This window comes from Phymastichus coffea, unplaced genomic scaffold (genome assembly GCF_024137745.1).
Source record: "Phymastichus coffea isolate CEN01 unplaced genomic scaffold, Cenicafe_Pcof_1.1 PCOF00095, whole genome shotgun sequence".
Lineage (NCBI taxonomy): Eukaryota > Metazoa > Arthropoda > Insecta > Hymenoptera > Eulophidae > Phymastichus > Phymastichus coffea.
The window spans coordinates 941,524-960,596 of NW_026706906.1; the positions used below are offsets into that span (position 1 = coordinate 941,524).

The 19,073-nt window shown below is 32.4% G+C and overlaps 4 protein-coding genes across 6 annotated transcripts in view; 2 read left to right on the forward strand and 2 right to left on the reverse strand.

Annotated features, from left to right (window-relative positions):
* Positions 1 to 129: 129 nt before the first annotated feature.
* LOC131669605 (26S proteasome regulatory subunit 6B) lies at positions 130 to 2,192 on the reverse strand. Its single transcript, XM_058944604.1, has 6 exons — positions 2,052 to 2,192; positions 1,723 to 1,818; positions 1,316 to 1,649; positions 1,030 to 1,233; positions 684 to 948; positions 130 to 560 (listed from the first exon to the last, which is right to left on the reverse strand). The coding sequence occupies exons 1-6, from the start codon at positions 2,082 to 2,084 to the stop codon at positions 242 to 244; spliced, it is 1,251 nt and encodes a 416-aa protein (XP_058800587.1). The 5' UTR covers positions 2,085 to 2,192; the 3' UTR covers positions 130 to 241.
* Positions 2,193 to 2,674: 482 nt separating this feature from the next.
* On the forward strand, positions 2,675 to 4,458 carry LOC131669626 (uncharacterized). The gene is made up of 2 exons (XM_058944630.1): positions 2,675 to 2,851; positions 2,944 to 4,458. Exons 1-2 carry the CDS (start codon positions 2,805 to 2,807, stop codon positions 3,422 to 3,424), a joined length of 528 nt encoding a protein of 175 aa, XP_058800613.1. The 5' UTR covers positions 2,675 to 2,804; the 3' UTR covers positions 3,425 to 4,458.
* A 3,978-nt stretch (positions 4,459 to 8,436) lies between these two features.
* LOC131669639 (uncharacterized) lies at positions 8,437 to 17,779 on the forward strand. Of its 3 annotated transcripts, none has more exons than XM_058944668.1 (11): positions 8,437 to 8,994; positions 9,275 to 9,421; positions 10,046 to 10,197; positions 10,272 to 10,379; positions 10,457 to 10,517; positions 10,593 to 10,870; positions 10,963 to 11,094; positions 11,164 to 11,391; positions 11,755 to 11,904; positions 12,051 to 12,523; positions 12,599 to 17,779. In XM_058944668.1, exons 1-11 carry the CDS (start codon positions 8,873 to 8,875, stop codon positions 12,974 to 12,976), a joined length of 2,229 nt encoding a protein of 742 aa, XP_058800651.1. In that variant the 5' UTR covers positions 8,437 to 8,872; the 3' UTR covers positions 12,977 to 17,779. The 3 variants fall into 3 exon arrangements, with proteins under 3 accessions (XP_058800651.1, XP_058800652.1, XP_058800653.1); XM_058944669.1 differs by having other exon boundaries at positions 9,290 to 9,421; XM_058944670.1 differs by lacking the exon at positions 9,275 to 9,421.
* LOC131669638 (dorsal-ventral patterning tolloid-like protein 1) overlaps positions 11,451 to 19,073 on the reverse strand; it is a 32,665-nt gene continuing 25,042 nt past the window's right edge. Inside the window, exon 15 of the mRNA XM_058944667.1 lies at positions 11,451 to 11,853. Within this exon, the coding sequence (XP_058800650.1) occupies positions 11,852 to 11,853 (2 nt within the window). The 3' untranslated portion in view covers positions 11,451 to 11,851. The remainder of the gene's footprint in view (positions 11,854 to 19,073) is intronic.

The window sequence follows — 19,073 nt, forward strand, 5'->3', positions numbered from 1 at the left end:
GAAAGTTATTTATGAAAAGTTAAATCGGTTAAAATAATAATTTCTGAAGTAAATAATATTCATTGAAAGAAAGCAAAAAATGGTAGATATGCAAAGTAAGAAAATTATACTCAGTATATAAAATTGTTTTAATAATTTTTTATTTCTATATTTAATATAAATTGTAAATAAGTTCCAATTAAAATAAAAAAAGAAATATTTTAGTATTTCACATAAAGTTACAAATATAAATCTCGATGAATTATTTATAAAACTCATGTTCAGATTCATCTTTCTTGATGTTATTCTTGTAACCCTTTTCAAAGTCTTTAGCAAGAACAATGTAACGATTTTCGCGAACAGCATGCATTCCAGCTTCTTGACAAATAGCATTAATATCAGCACCAGAGATTCGATCTGGTCTAGCAACGTAATCCTCAAGATCAACCTCTTCACTCAAATTCATTTTAGTAGTGATCGTCGAGAAAATAAGTCGTTTCTGTCGACGATCTGGCAATGGGAATTCAATTTTACGATCTAATCTTCCTGGACGTAACAGCGCAGGATCAAGAGTGTCAGCTCTAAAGATACATATATACATGTATATATATATATATTTCATTCAGTTGATTGTTTAAATTAGTAAATTAATTATTAATCAAACTAATTAATCAAACTAAGCATTTGAAATATTAATTTCCTACCTGTTAGTTGCCATAATAACTTTTACATTGGTAGTCTGATCAAAACCATCCATTTGATTCAACAATTCCAGTAGAATACGTTGCACTTCACGATCAGCTCCAGTTTGGGCATCAAAACGTTTTGTAGCTATAGCATCAATCTCATCAACAAAAATAATGGCTGGAGAATTTTCTTTTGCTAGACGGAACACATCACGAACCATTCTAGGACCTTCTCCAAGATACTTTTGCACAAATTCAGAACCCACAACACGAATGAAAGCAGCTAATAAAATCATTTATTTTATAATTAAAATATTTATGAAATGAAAGTGCTTATTTATAAGAAATTATTAAAATTATTTACCAGTGGTATGTCTTGCAACAGCTTTCGCAAGCATAGTTTTTCCACATCCTGGTGGACCATACATCAATACACCTCTAGGAGGGTCAATCCCAATTTGTTTGTAAAGCTCAAAATGAGTCAAAGGTAATTCAACTGCTTCTCTAATTTCTTGTTTTTGCATATCCATACCTCCAATGTCACTGTATGAAATATCTGGCTTTTCATCTGTAAATTCCAATAAAAAAGTATATTACAAAATCCTCTTTTGGAAATTAACATTCATAATGTGATTGTAGGAACACTTTACCTGCTTGAAGCATAGAAATGCTAGAATCAGCTTCTGGTGGTAAAACATCTACAAGAGCATTACTGTGTTTGTGAAGAGCGACACTGGCAGAAGGTTTCAGCAACTCACGATCAATAGTCGACAAAATACGAACATAATAATTTGATCCTGTTGTTGAGCCTACAATTCCAGTATTCTGATCAACTGCTTCTAAAAATTGACCAATAACCAGTGGTACACTTTGTATACGCTTTACTTCCTCTTGAGCATGTAAATATTCTTTTTTTAGATTCCTTTGTTCGTCTTTGATATATTCTTCTTGAACTTCCAAGAACTCTAGCATTCGTTGTAGTTTCTACATAAAATTGTCATCTTATTTATTTATTTGTTTATATAGAAAAAAAGAGATACGAAATTTGAAAAATTACTTTGTATTTTGTATAAAGATCTTCTGCATCCAACTCATCTAAGCCAATACTAGAGCCATGACCCACCACTGGTTTTGTATCAATTTCACACATTTCCTAGAAAGAAACATTTGAAAAATAATAGATTGAACTTTTATAAATATTTAAAACAACGCGAAAAGTAACTATTACAGAGTAAATTTAAAAAAAGCTAAAGATTTTTATTTCTTGATTGGTTTACTTGTCAACTTGTCATGTAACCAACAAATTTACTTATTTCTGTTTTACGATGTTTCACAACATTACCGTAATTGCTTACTGTATAATCATATGATGGCTATCAACATTACCTTTTCTGGTAGAATAACAGCTACATCATCCATTTTTCAATTGAAATCGGGTAAACAACTTACGCGTCCCCAAAAGATTTATAACTAAATCCAAATGACGAATCACGGATGACTTGAACTTTTCTGCGAGTGTTTTCGTCAGTGAGCATTAAAGTTGAGGTTATATTATTTCGTTTCGATACTTTCGATAGTCATAGACATAATATCGCGCGCACGCGTGTGTATGTCTATATATATATATAGTAATACAAGCGTATATCGCGCCGCGTATTAGATTTGTTTTTACGTTTTCGACAAGTAATAACGCTATTTTAATACTTTTTTTTTATTGTTAAGTTGCAAATTAAGAGGAAATTGATTATTGACTCTGACTAAATGAATAATAACAAAATCATTTTTTATATACACATGGATGCTCGTAACATAATATACATTTTTGTTTTCGTGTTATATGCTTCGAATTTTGGAGCATCTGTGCCGAAATGCTATACTATTCGGGCCTACTCGGGACCCCTCGGCATTCTCTTTTCTGTTCTCTCTCTCTCTCTCTCTCTCTCTCTTTCTCTCCCTGTCGGCGCATTTCGGCAGCTGTGTTTGAAAAGAGAAAGCCATCAACGGTCATTTTGGCCTTCTCAGTCACTGCGTAGATTTCGGTGATGCTTGAACTGTTCTTGTGCGTCCTATCTTTCAGATACGAAAAATGTGGCGTTAGTTATTTTTTTTATACAAATTGTGATACATACTAGCACTGCGATGGATTCTAATGACGAAATGGATACATCCGACGCATCTACGTCTCGGTAAATATAACTAATTAAATTATCATTAGGAAATACATCTTTAGGTGTATAACGTTATGGCTTTTTCTTTAAATATTATATTTCTGATGTAGTCATGGTCAAAGTTCTCCCAACGAAGATGATGAAAGTACTCCATCAAAGAAAAAAGAAGAGAAGGAAGGAGATAATGAGGTTTGTTTGCTTTGCGATAAACCTATGACCGAATCCACGCAGTGTACTGTAAAAAAAGTAGGTACACAAAATTTCATTCGAGCAAGTTTGAAGCGTAAGGATAAAAAACACGAAGATTTAGAAAAATTAGATGAAATTAAAGTACATAAGACGTGTCAGCGTACTTATACGAGAGAATCAAATATAAAAATAGCGCTAAAACAGGCAACACAAGCAAATCAACGAAATCGCAAACGAAGACGAGATGGACGAAATTTTGATATTTTTTCATATTGTTTTTTTTGCTCTAACAAGATGTTTAATACGCAAAAATGTAGTCGTGTAACAAAAAAATCAACGATTGACAACGTTATAGCTCAATTGGATGTCTATGAACCTTTTGAAAGATCATTTCGAAGATGAAATAGTAATTTACTCAACGAGAAGCGATCGATTTATTTGTTTAAAAACAACCTTAGGAAAATGCTTGGAAGACAGTTGGTATTCAAGTCGAAATAAGAATGAACAAGAGGAAAAGCAAAGAATTGTGGAAATGGCTGCTCATATAATATTACAAGACATCCGATCATTAAAATTTGATACTAGTACGTACAATTCACCTTCAAATTTTCTACATAATGTTACAGAAGATATTCCTAAAACGTTAAAATTATTTCTTGACATTGTAATGAAGACACACAAACGAAAGCCGAAAAACGGGTCTTGGAAAAAATGGGACAATAGAGTTAGTACGTCAGCTCATATTTTAATGACTGCAGTACGGCCGCGGTCGTTTTCTTCGCTAATCTTATTAGGCTTGTCTAGTATGATACACGCAAAATTTTCGGCAAGGGGGCTCATCGATTGTTTATATAATATCGGCCTGTGTGCTTCATATTCGGAAACTGTTCGATTTGAAAGTTCTATTGTAAACGACCCGGAGCAAATTGATATTATCGCTGATGCGTACTTGCAATTTATATATGACAACGCTGATCATAACACTGCAACGATTGATGGCAAAAATACCCCACCTATACCCCAAGTATTACTTGATCAAATTGCATGTAAATGTAGTAAAAAGGGGTGCGTTGATAACTTGTGTATTTGTAAAAAAAGTGGTTTGAAATGCTCTCATCTTTGTGGTCATTGTACCGACGATACGTGTTTCAACTTTGAGACAATAACTCAAGCAACTGAGCCTGACGATGAATCAACTATCAACGATAATTTAATTCATAATAATAATGAAATAGTTGAACCAGAAGATATTAATAATATCGAAAATATTGGAGAAATAGATTGTTCAGAGCCACCGAGAAAAAGAACTAGAATTTTGTAATTAATTAACTAATTAACTAACGCTAATTAATTAATGCAAGACTTTGTAATTTCTGTAAAAAGCGCATTGTAAAATAAATTGTATTTTTAGTTATTAATAAAATGCCTACTTTGTGTAACTATCATATAAATAAATTCATGTATTTAATAAAAATATATGTATATATAATATATGTATTCATATATTATCAATTATTTTGTTATTATTCATTTAGTCAGAGTCAATAATCAATTTCCTCTTAATTTGCAACTTAACAATAAAAAAAAAGTATTAAACTAGCGTTATTGCTTGTCGAAAACGTAAAAACAAATCTAATACGCGGCGTGATATACGCTTGTATTACTATATATATACGCGCTTCTCCTCCGCTGTTGCTACCCCCACCACTACACCATTTTCAGTAGCTCGGCCGTGTAGAGTGATGTTTGGTCCTTTTTTCCGCCCACTTTAAAACATTTAGCCGCAAAATGAAGATATACGTTTTGTTGCATTTTACCTGTAGTTTATTAATCCCTTTTAAAAATTAAAATCCGAGTACCTCAGTCGATAGCGGCTATTTTACAATTAAGCATAATAAATAAATGAAACTGCAAATACGCAGAAGCTAATTGTCTTACAGCGTTCATTCTTTTTGCCAACATAAAGTACATAAACATTGCTATCTTTTTGCAAAAGCCGAGATCTGTACGTTGAAAATTAACGAAAATATTTAATTGTTAAATAAATAATAAATTTGCCGGATTTTCCATTTTATCTTCGATGCTAATCAACCGATGAGGTCGAGCGACGGCTCATTCTCTTCGTAATTCAATTATCTACAAATTTGCCATTGATACCATTAACATTGCTTTGTTAGTTTATTTTTTATTAATTAATTAATGAAAAAAGTGAGATTTTTTCATGAAAATCGGCGATAAAAAATTAATAAATCATATTTGCGTGTCCAAATGATAATACAATTATTCTACGAGGTACCTTCCTTATGATGGCGCAGTCGGTTTTCTACTAGAGTTAATGTCATAGCAAATTACCTATTGCCTGGACATGCTTTTTATTTATTTTTAACTGAACATATAAAAAATTTAAATATGAATTAGGCTGAAAAGTCTGTAGGCTAATATATAATAGCATCACTAGAATTAAATCCATACGACTTTTTTTATTGTATCATGACAATGTAAATTAAAGGTTGAACCAATAAAATACAGCTACTACTACTATAATTTTTTATTTGTACTAATCTTAAAAAATATCCGTATACATTTTCCAGCTGTTGAGTAGGTGAGTCGTGAGATATAGCAGTGATGCAGCTTTTGTTATTTTCAAAAAGATGGATAAAAAAAATTTTTGTGTATCAATAAAACATTACTTTTTATTGGAAAAAATACTGTTAAAGCTAAGACTTCGCTTGATAAACATTCTGGACTAGGAAAATCAACCGTTGAAAAGTGGTTTGCTAAATTTACATGAGGCGAAATGAACGTCGAAGATGATGCACGCACCGGACGTTATTATTATCGTATTATTTAATTAAGAAAGATAAAACTAGTTATCAGGGATGGAAAAACTTAAAATCAGGAAACCGATCTATGCATGAAATACAGAAAATCAAAAAGTTATTGAACAAATGCAAGATAACGTGAAATAAATGTTTCTGTAATTTATATAAAAAGTAGATAACATATATGAATGAAAAAATATTTTGAGTTGATAGAATTGAAGCGATACTCTTCACAGGTTTCTTTCATAGCAAACTATTTGTTTGGGCAAAGGGTTTTCTTTTTTTAACGAATATAATAAATCATATGAAACAATACCATGAAAAAAGTTTCTGGAACAATTTGCTGAAATATTTCTATAAAATCACTAAAATATTTTAATAAACGTTTATCATTAGGTTGTACGAATTTCCTAAAAACATTACACGGTAAAATTGCACACATCCGCTCTGAAATGTTTTGCCACAGTTTCGTGAAACCTTTTCGGAAACATTGCCAATATATTTATTGAAAATCATTATCGAAATATTATTGCAAGGTTTGTGAAAGGTTTCTGAAGTTTTTGTTTTAAATTTTTGGTGAAGGAAGCATTTACAGATTTACTTTTGGAATATAGTTCACAATATTTCTGCAAAGTTGGATAAAAATTTCGATAAAATGTTTTCAAAGCCTTCAAGAAACATTTCGGTGTAATGTTTTTGCAATATTTGGGAAATATTAAATAAAAGATGTCATTGAAACATTTTTAGTTTTTTTCTAAAATTTTTCTGCAGTGTTTTTGCAAGGTTGTTCGGAAATATTTCGTTGAATCTTTCTATGAAATATTTTGTGTTGTGTGGGCAACTTTGTAAAGATTCAGAGTAGTGGCTAGCAATATTTAACCGTAATAAAGACGCATTTTTTCGTCAATATAATACAACGGATGAAACATGGATTCATCACTACACTTCAGAGTCCAATCGAAAATGAGACAAGTAGACTAGATGTGATGAAGAATCAAAGCCAACGCGTGGAAAGATGCAGTAGTCGACTATAGTAAGGTTATAGCATCAGTATTCTGAGATGTGCATGGCTATTATATATTCATCGATTACCTTAATAGGAGCTATATCAACAGTATTACATATAGCATTATTGGAGCGTTTAAATGATGAAATCATAAAAAAAAGCTTCATTTAAAAAGTGTTTCATCAACATAATGCACCGTATCACAATTCAATAAAAACGATGGCAAAGTTGTATGATTGCATTATTACTTCCCTATTCACCTTATTCTCCAAATCTGGCCCCTAGTGACTTTTTCTTGTTTGCAGATCTTAAAAGAATGCTTGCTAGAAAAAATTCAACATCAATTATTTTGAGACTAAAGAGAAATTATACTATAAAAATGGTATCGGAAAATTATATGAATGTTATATTTGTTGTATTTTACTTTTGAAGGTAACTATATTGAATAAACGATTTGATTTTGACCAAAAGATGTGTTTTACTATGTTAGCCTACGAACTTGTCAATTCAACTGTTATCATTATATTGCTACATTCATTAAAAAATAAATATTAATTCTCATTTTTGTTCAAAAGTATATGATCTGAAAGATCAGCGTAATAATATAGGTACGCTCGAAAAAGTTATTTGCCAAATGACTATTAATAATATGTCAACGACCTCCCAAGAATGCTCGTGAAAGAACTGTACGGATGGGGATGGAATATTTTTTCAATAATCATGTAATGTCGTAATATATTAAGTACTCTAAGACTGAGTTAAAAAAAATACACTTAGGAATAGTTAATAACATTTACGGTTATTTAAAAAATAATTATTACTATCGGTATATATATATATAGTTTCACCCCACACCAAATGTAGATTTATGTTATCGACTGATCTTTCAGATGCGTTTACCGCTATTGTTTATTTCTTATAATGTTCGCGATTGTATATAATTATATTTTAATTGGAAAGAAAATTACGCGTGATTCAATTTATTCATTTCTATAAAGATTGAATTATAAACGCGCGCTACGCTGGGTGTGAATATATTAACGAAAACTAAATTGTACGCAGAGTTAATAATGAGTTTACCTATATCTTTGATAATCATGTGCAGTTTTACTATAATTTTTTCAATTTTCGTTAATTTTCCGCTAAGATTTTTCATCCTATATAATTTTTTCATAATTTGTTCAAATTAGTAAAAGAATACTACTGAATATGTTCGATGAAGTCTTTTCAAAATAATTTTAATACATATTTTTATATTTAGATGCAATTATTGTTAAAATTTTAAAAATTAGCACATTCTATTCAGATGTGACTTTCCTTACCAATTGTCATGTCTTATATTTATACAACATAAAAATTACGTTTTCTTCATCACTAAGGTATAATGTACTACACTAGTACTCTAAAATATGATTGAAATGCGAAGAATTTGATTATGGTTATCGCATGAGAATACGTCATGTAATGTTGATTTCATCGCGTAAGTTCAAACTATCTAGAGAGCATATATATATATTTTAGAATCGAGGGGGCGATTCCGTCAGACTACGCTTCTCCCACAAATAACTAGGCGTATGATTCATCAATTGAGGTTACGTTTTGCGCGATTCTAGGCTTCTCTGGTATGTTGACATGTTCGAACTGTGCAGTGAAAAAGACAAGTGTCCCAAAATGTTTGAAATGAATTCGATTGTCAAAAATAAGCGTCTACAGGATTTCAGAATCAAAAACTAGTGTGATTTGCTGTCCACATCAAGATTCAAGTATCCAGTTTTTTGCAATTTTTTTTGCAAAATATGGGCGTCAATATCCAATTGCAAACTTTTTTTTTAATGCAAACCCATCAATGAATTATTCACAGCCTTATACAAATGCAATTGTAGGAGAATTTAAAAAAAAATTCCTCTTAAAATCTATAGAAATTTTGAAGACCAAGTGAAAATGACTTGAGTTGAGTGGAAGTGACAGCAGTTACAGTTAAAAAGCTTCATAGAGGCCAAATTTTTTTTCTGATCCAAGAACATGGTAAATTTATTATTTAACGAAGATGTATGGTACTATTGGGTCATCTCTGTTGGAGCACTTGTTTCATTTGTTGGCCTTATTGTTGCCTGCATATGTAGCTGCCGGCGAAATAATAACAAGTGAGTTTATTTTATATCGTTATTACTACACACATGTTGAATGTGATCCACATTTTCATAAGCTAGTGGGATTTTGGATTCTCTATGATACCAAGAGCATGTAGCAATGGCTATTTACATTTTACATTCAATAGAACATGCAGGATTTAAATCTTGAAATTGCTTCGATGTTTAATCATTATTTGATATGAAATCGTGTGTAGATTTATTTAAAGAGTTTTTATTGTTACTTTAAGTTTCTGAATTATATTTTTGTTTTTTCTCGTCATTTATAAAATAGACCCTACTATGACAGGAGTGAGTTTATTGGAATAGCGGGTATGGTAAAAATTACACATCCTGACAATGATGGATTTACCAGGATATCAACTTCATCTGAAGCAGTACAAACTATTTCACAAGATATAGTTGACGGAAGTGGAAAAAGGTTTTTCAATCAAACCAGACTCATGGCTGCATGTGGATTTATTTCATGATTATTAGTTAACTTAAAACTCACTAAGTTTCAAAATTTGATAAAATAGTTTATTATTTTATTTTGAAATATGGTGATGATAACTTACATATTGTGCTTTAAATATTTATGCATGGTATTAAAAAATAAAATTTTTTATTCCTAAAATATAGAAAATTTTAATTTAGATTGATGTTAAAGGAATTCTTGTACATTATTTCTTTGCAGCTTGTTTCACCATAGCGGATGTGGATGCTTTAATTTATATAGGCTTTTTATCTTATGAACTTTTTATATTGTACTAATTTGCATAACACTAGATAGTAGTTTTTAATTTTCCATTCCAGATCACATAATTTTTTGTTTTGTTTATTTATTAAAAACATTTGTTTAATAATATATTATAATAACATGATGGTCAATAAATTAATCATTGATATTAAATAATAATAAGTAATAAAAATTATGTGTTTATTCACTTTATTCAAAACTGTAATTCCTGTAGTTAAAAGGTAGCCTAACAGTAATATAATTTTATAAAATAATTTGCTTGTATTATATTTAATTTAGTAATTTTTAAATATTTTTTTTTAATAGGAGTAATACAGCAAATAGAAGTTTACCAGATATTCCAAAAGATAAAAATGTAGAATGTGAAACTGATCCAGAACTGAGGGATGCAATTTATGAAGCAACTGAAAACATAAGTGGAGATCCATCAGAACTTTATGCAACTGTCCAAGATAAAAGTAAAATTATTTAATAAATTGAAACTATATAATCTCACTAGAATATTTTTCATGAATCATTACATTAATTGCAGATGGAAACAAACGGGAAATAAGAGACAAGCAGAGCTTGTCCCAACAGAGTTCTCAGGATGAAACTGCCAGTTTATATGCCAGACTGCAAACTCCACAGACCAGCAGTGGTAAGTTTTAATAAGTCAAAATTAAATTATATTTCATATTACTTCGTGATATACTAAATTTTTGTTTGTTATTTTAGAAGAACATCCATATGCTCAAGTTCAAAATGTTCCAAAGACTGAAACTGTCCAACACAATAAGTAAAAAATATTAACGCTTTTTTTAAAAATGATTATCTAAAATACATTGTTCATAATTTTCTAATTTAAATACAGAAACAACAGCATGCGCATTGTTGACTTAGTAGCTCCATCAACATCGACAGCTGGAAATTTACCTATTGCTCCCCCAAGAAGTCGCAGGTCATCTTCGCACAATTCTCTTCTTGACCAACCTGTTGACATTCCAGCTGCTTCTGCCATTTCGGGTGGCATACAGGCCAATCAAGATTTACCTTATATGACTCCACCAATTTTAATGCCTCTTCCACAACCACCTCAATCTCAAAACAACAGTCCACAACAGCATTTCAGCGGCGATTCTCAAGACTCAAGTAAGTCCGAATTTCCAATCATACTTATACTTTATCACCACAGTAGAATGTGGTCAATTAATTGTACGTGTTTTTCGTATGTTCTTTTTCAGAGGGATATACAAGTATTAGTGTAAGAGAACCATTAGCAAATATAATAGCACAAACAAAAAGCGCTCAACAGCAAAGAGAAGCAAATCGTAATATTACAGACCCCCATTACGCTACGGTGTCAGACGATTCTGGTAAGTTAATTTAAATTTAAACCTGACAAAATCAAGAGATTTTTGTTAATGATTATTGCATTTTTTCAGATGAAATGTATGCTGCTATTGATGAACAAGATAAAATCTACACGAGCGGTAGTGAAACATACGCTCAAATTCAACCGATGGCTATAGAAGTTAACAGGCCGGTGCAAACTGAACAAGCAATAATACATATGCCCGGTCCATCACGAGCCGAAGAAAATTATGCGTTAGCACCGCAGCCGCCAAGTGTGGATAGTCTTAGGCATGTAGCTCATGCACATTCGAGACAAGGTAACAAATTTCATCAATAAATGTTCAATATTTCTCTTCTATCAAGTGATTCGCGAATTGTGATATTGATATTTTCTTATATAATCAAAGCTTCTATTACCTGAGATCTGTACAGGCTATACACATCTATACATTTTTATAATTGTTCATTGTTAATAATAAAACTTACGTTACATATTGAGACTGTGTCATCAATTCACTTACAATATTATATTATTTTGCTGCTGTTTAATCACTTAAACTCTTACTAATTAATTTTCGTTGTCGTAATCTTATCTTCGCATCTGCATTTCATTCTTCTCTGTCTTTATTTTGTTTTGATCGTTATATTTAGTTTTATCATTATAATCATTTTCAACCCAGCTTCTTCATCAAGTGCGACCAGTTCTGTGGCTAATCCTAGTTCACCTAAGCCTGAAAAACGTCAGGCTAATTCACCATTGCCACCGCCTCCTGAAAATCCTATGGATATGTATGCAGTAGTCGATAAACGCAACAAAACCGATAATCGAGGTATATAATTATTTAAATTTTTTTAACGGTATTACTTTCGACATGTAGATAAATGAAGTAATCATCAATGTTTTGCATATAAAGAAATGGAGTACTAAAATACTAAGAATGTATTTTTTGTAACTTTAGTAAATTATAAATAATAGGTAGCGTTGCATCAAACCTCGGCAAATCTTTAGAGGACATGTATGCTAAAGTAATGAAGAAAAAGAGAGATAGCGTTGAGGACGAATTGAATTCAGCAGCAAGTACAAGTGGAGTGGCTCCGGTACAGGATCCACGCAGAAAGCACAGCTTAATCGAAGTAAATCGAGCTTCATGGTCGAGTCACGATTCTGCTGAAGTTCTCAAACGTGAATCAGATGTAGTAGCATTGATAGTTAACGAGCAGCACCAGTTAAGAATCAACGGCCAAACATTCGATGAAGAATTCGATTTAGATCACGGTTACGAGTCCGTTGCGACCGATAAAACGGTACTAGGCAAACGTATGAGCGCTCCCACTGGGGATGCAACTTACGAGACTCTTAGACCGTCTACTTCGACTGGCGCTAGCCCACCGCCGAGGAATGGTGGTGACGCGTTGCCTATTTATGCGATGCCTTTTAAACATCGTCAGGTTAGTACACACATAATTTAAAAATTAAATCATCAAATTAGCTTGTTCTTAAAACGCTTTTGATTTATTTAATAGGTAAGCAATGCGAGCAGCGAGGACCCAGGCTATGAAAAAGTCCGTTTGCGTAAAAGGCCACCTAGCGTTACCGAGGACTTTGATACAGACTCGGAACCAAATTATGAGAGCATGCCTCACGAGCCCAATTATGCATCGGTAGGTGGTCGCGGTTGTGGCGTCGACAGTGACGCTGACCCCAACTACGAGAGTGTGGGAAACACCGGCAATGATCCCAATTACGAAAGTGTTAAATACATGAGCCTTGATAGCAAACCAACCGAAGAGGAGCCACCGTACGAACGAGTTAGCAATTATAAAAGTCGCGACGATCCGGACTACGAGAAGATACATCGTGCTGGCGGAGATACTGACGATGACCAATACGTACAAGTCTGACGAATGCCTACCAAGGCACTTATTCGCCTCAAGAATAGTTTACCCTGGACTCATGTTCAAAGTGACTATCTTACAAGAAGGATACGGTTTAAAAGCATTGGTAGAGCTCATGATACCAGTGTCTTTTATACCAGCATCAATGATAAAAGCGATTAAGATGGATAGTCATGGTTATAATGTACATGAATAAAGATGCCTCGGTGTCTGTGATGACTAATAGAATCTTATTCCAGTCATCATTCTGTAAAAAAATTGAAGAACATTATTTGACACTTGTTCCAAAGAACGTTCTTCAACAGAGGAGATATACTACAAAACATTGTAATTTTTTGTGCATACTTAGAGAATTGAATAAGACAGTCAGTATTTTCAATGAGTTTTATCATGCAGTTTCTGTTACTCTTAGAAAGAAGTGAGGTAACAAACTATTCAAGAAAGCGCATTGGTCAAGCTTTTTGAATTGAATTATAATTCTACTTTATAGAAATTCCGTATGTGGGAGATGTCCAATGCGTAATATTCTATTAAATAAATGCACTATAATATACACAGAAAAGCTTTCGGCACGCGTTGGGCTAATTTAAGGCTGGGGATATAGATAAAAGTATTATATTACGTAATAAAGAGAAAATACATTGTATTCCATAAATGCAAAGGATCGAATAGCCAAACATTTAGATGAACGAATTTTTTGGGTTCTTAGCTTAACTGAATGTATACATTGTTTGCTTATATTTTTAGAATTTGTACATATTGACGTAATCTATTGTCGAAACGATGTATTTATTTTTTATAAAATGAGTGAATGACACTTAGAATCTATTTTTTCACGAAAAAAATTTTAATACTTAATATATTGATGCACAGTAAATTGAGTATCGTAAAATATACTTATATTGAATGAAAAAGCCAAAAGTAACGATAAGTATGAACAGTTTTCAAGTTTGATATATATTTTCCAGAATTTTTTCATGGCGCTAGTTCAATTGTAATCTTAAGTCGATGTGATAACTTGGATTTTCTATGTAAAAATTGCATTATAAAGTGCATTTGAATCATTTAACGGAGTGAGACATTTAATTCGTTTTCGAAAAATATAAAGTCTACATATATCTACCCTTCGATATATATCCACGTATGTACATTGCATCCTTACAATATTGTCCTAAAAGAAAAGTCAAGGCTGATTATAAATGCGATGTGAAGGCGTACGCGCGTGAGTTATTATTGGGCAAGATTATAGATATTTCGATATATCTATAATGTTTGGATGTGTACATAATTCTTGCTCCGTAAAAAAAAAATTAGAGAATGAAAAAATTACGCGCTTTATGTGCTGAACCATTCTTTTAGCTAAATTATTAAGGAATGGTTAAAAAAAGTCTTGTTGAATAATATAACTCATTTTCATGATCGTAAAATGAGATAATAATGATGTAAATCTTCCTTGTTATAGTCAAAGTTACCATTCTTTATCAAATTAAGGATCATATCCTCAGTTATCGGGTACATTTTTGAGCTTCGACCTATCTCATACAACAAGACTAAAGCTTGCTCAACTATGATAAATTAATGAACAACTGAATTTTCATTTATATTATACTTTCAGTTTATTTATTGAACCTTCTTGTGCACTGCCGAGCATTCCAATCTTTGTGCCAATAACACATCTTCCTGTAGTTTTCAGTATTTCGATGTTCATGACTGTTGCTATATCATGTTACGTAGTAATTCCATTTTTATCATGATATCCATGTGTGAAATGCTCGACAATACAAGTTTCACAGTATTTTCCATCTCCTTTAATTGTAGTCTAATAAAAAGAAAACAAATATAAAAGAAAATATAATATATTTATCGTGCGTAAGAAAAGTAATATGCAGAACAGAAGTTGATATCAATTTTTCACTTTAATCCATGAAATTTTCTGCAAAAAGTAGAAGAAATTACACGTAAAAAAATATCTAATAAAAGAAAATAATAAATATTCAATTCTCAACTTAACTGAGCTGGAACCGCTACGTGTTTCTTTTCTTACGAAGCAGTGCAATGTTTATATATCTCACAGTGGTCGAGGTAGCTTTAAGACAATTTATTAAGTGAATTGTACAAAAGTTTTGCTCCATGACATTTTTGTAAAAAGTTGTACTGAATACAGGGACAGATTGTACACATAATATGCGTTAAATGAAAATGTACCAAAAGAAAATCAGAAATTTTTATTTTATATAAAAATTATATGAAAATTATTATAATGATGTAATGTAACTATATGATTTCAATATAGCGTATGCGTATATATGTACGAATGTAATATACACCTATGCAAACACTATTATATCAATAGATGCTTTTTTATATGGAACCAATCCGATATATTATTGAAAAAAACAAAACTTATGGTGTAGTAAGGACATGGAAAGAAAAGTAATTTTTAGGATTAGGTGAAGGAGCACAAAGAATGTAATTAAATAATATAAGATTTTCTTGAATTGATTTGATTGAAAAAATTGTATTACTCCCATAATCGAGGATTCGTTTTTTCATAAACACCACATTGACAAGTCGCTTGGAATGGTCTCTAGGTTCGGTTAACAATGTAAATGATTACTTACTACTTACATTAATTACAGTAGCTTACTCTGATAGTTTATCCCGTTTTGTCAATATTTATTATAATTTTTATGTATGTATAATATTTATAAATTTATAGTGTCCTGACGGAAAAAAGGATAAGATACTTATGTCAGATTAACTATATACGCTTTCACTTTATTTGCTCTCTTTTGTTCTGCGCAAAAATTGCTTATTACGATATAAGTACCTTTTGCCGCACTAGGTTAGCTCTTCTTTTTCTCTGATACAGAAAAGAAGCTTCGATTACAAACAGCATATTTCAACGCTCAAATATTTTTTTATTGACGTGGTTTCTCAAACATAAAAGTATACGATAGTAACAATGCAATTTTCGTCGTATGGACATTATAATATATATAATAAAGGAACTATGATACTGAGAAAAAACGGAGATAAAATTGTCGATGGAATCCATTTTCCGATATATACAGAAAGGGCGCGTGTGTGTATCGATATTTATTTTTCGCAGCTAAACAACTTATTGCGCGTCAAACAAATAGCTTTCGACCCACTTGAAACATTACGGAAGGAATACGCGTGGCGCAAGGAAAAAATAAAGTAGGTTTAGGGGACGTGGAGCAACGCAAGGGAATTCGCGACTATATATATATATATGTGTGGCTATGTGGCCGCGTGCATAGGTAGTAGTAAAATCGGAGGTTAAAGTTTATATGCATATATAAACTGTAATAATCGATGACAAAAAGCGTCGATACGGCAAAGTGTAGTTCGACACTATCCGGCGAAAAAATGATATTCATACCAAAGTACGTAAAAAGTATCTAAAAAGTCGACGTTTACTCTTATTTTTGCATTCTCTCTTTCTCTCTCGCGGACGTAAAAGCATACACTGCTGGAAATGCACTTCGCTTTCTTTTTATTAAACATCGCATAAATGTAACTGTATATATAAATTGTAAACTATTACGAATATCAAACTTCTTTACTTTACGATAATTCACTTGTCGTAGTTCGACGGCGATAAAAGTATCTGATCTGCAAAAAGCTTCAACAAAAGCTCGCTCGTATATAATATATCTACGTGTATGTACCTAATATGTATAGAACATCGTCTTGAAAAGATGCGAAAAGTGGCATTTTCATCAGTGCATCAGTCGTCGGATCATATTTGTATTATAAATTGCTCTGCAAGTGCATGCTATACCAGCTAGCATGAAGAAAAAATCTTATATCGCGCTACATACTTATTCGATTAAATATACGCAAGCACGTAAAACGTTACGCACACATACGCGCGTCTCTTCGCTAAAATCAACAACGAAAGCTTCACCGATATACTCGTATTCATAGAACGCGCATCCCTTTCCGTAACTCGACAGCATTGCTTATGGAGAATCAACTTATTGTTTATTATTACAAACGCACTTCTAACTCTCTTAGTATGTTTTCTTAGTTCTTGGAAAGGACAATCTGTATCTCTTTTATTTTCTCCTACTCTTTCGTAATATTAATTTGCGCTTTTGCTTTGGTCGTGTTTTTTATTACCTCGAGCCTATGTCAAAACGAATTGTGAGATTACAATTTTTTTGCACAATCGTATCGTGTAATAAAATATTAGTCGCTCGATACACGAATGTACGTTTATCTATTTGTTTATTTTTTTTATTTATATATTTGTTTTTTCTTTTTATTTATAGAATTATACTTTTTTCATACGCCTACGAGTTACATAATGTTGCTTCACTTTTTTTTATTTGCTGCGTCTTTTTTCTCGTCATTGTGAATTTTCTTTCTTCTCGTGTACTAGAAAAGCTACAAAAAGAGAAAGAAACAACTGATCGTCCTTATACGTATTTTTAATGTTCAAATATTATTCTGTGCCATTTTCTTAGAAAGTTCGCGGTTCGTGACGGATTGATGGATTTTTATACGGCCGCAAGGCCTTGGCAGCTGTATTTATATTTCATCGATCGGTGAAAATTAAACATTTATTTTCTGATTAAAGAATTATCATTATGGCGCATGTATTGAGATTAGCTTCATTGGTTACTTGGTTTTTTATTCTATTTTTTCTTTAGTTTCGTTCGGGTATACGTTTAACGTCTAGTTATTTAATCGATTAATAGAGCCTAACTAAATTTTTTCGTTAGATTAACTATAAAAAATATAGGATATTACGTTCCCCTAAATTTTCTGTTGACTGGATTAAATGTTGACTGGATTAAATACGCAGAATGCAAATGGATTATGAGTGTATGAGCAAACAAAGAAAGCAAAAAATTTACCATTAAACCCCGCGGAATTTCGCGCAAAAATAAAAAAGAAGTAAAAGAAAAACAAGAGTGGAGCGAGGAGGAGGAGGAGGAGGAGGAGGAGGAGGCTGCTGCACGCACTGCGCGAATGAAAGGCTGGAAAAGCCGGCTTTTCGCGTCTCTGCGGCGCGGCATATCGATCTTACACTACTACTCTACGACTCTGCGGATTTTCAGCACGAGTGGAGTTTTAAAAGCCCTACCATTATTTTCTCTCTTTATGCACTATATCCAGAGCCCGATTCCTCCCAGAGTTGCCAACGCTTTTTTTCTTCTTTCGTTTGCGCTTTCTTTTAATTGGGTATTACGTATTGTTGCAAGGCTTATCTGGCTCATTTCAAGTTTTATTGTCCTGCGCACGGGCCTTGCGCGCGCGCTTGTCGCCTTTTTTCTCCCCTTGCTGGATTTCAACTTTCTGCCGACACTTACTGTTTCACCCTTGCCGTGTGCTCGGCAATGTCGTAGAGCATTGTGATTTTGCAATTATAGTGCGTTCGAGAATTCCCGCAACGTATTTTTTTCGCGCGTTTAAATCTATTCAGATAATATCTGAGCCACGAGGTCGGGCTGTGAAGGATTTAACAAATTAGAGGAGAAAAAAATGTTCGTCGGTCGGTCGCGCGACAAAAGGAGGAAAGTGAGGCGTCTCGAAAGTGGAGACCGTGGAGAAAGAAGCTTCAACGAGATGCTCAATTCAGAGTGGCATATTAAATATAAAACGCGCGTATACGAACGTGCGAGTTGGTGGGTAGGCTCAGAGGACAATAGGTCTGACACAGTTACGTGTTTATATAGCGCGCTTTTGGCCTCTTTTTTTTTTTTTTTTTTAAACGTGCAAATGATCGCTCGTATAAAATCTGTACGTTTTTAATGAATCATCTTTTAAAAAAAAGGGAAAAATTTTATAAATAAATAAATGAAATAAAATATAAATGAAATTTGCTGGTGCATTTTTATCTCTAGGTGAGGCTCGAAATAAGCCTTATGAATCTCAGCAGAAAAAAATTTGCGTGCGCGTATGCATACAACATCGAATAAAAAATATTTCCGTAATACTGCTTGTAATAATACTTCGGTTACACACACGTACTATCTACGCTGTTTTCGCTGTCGTTGTCTTCAACGTAATTACTAAAACTTACACGACAATTTATTCAATAAGCATTGAAAAAAAAAAGAAATGAGAC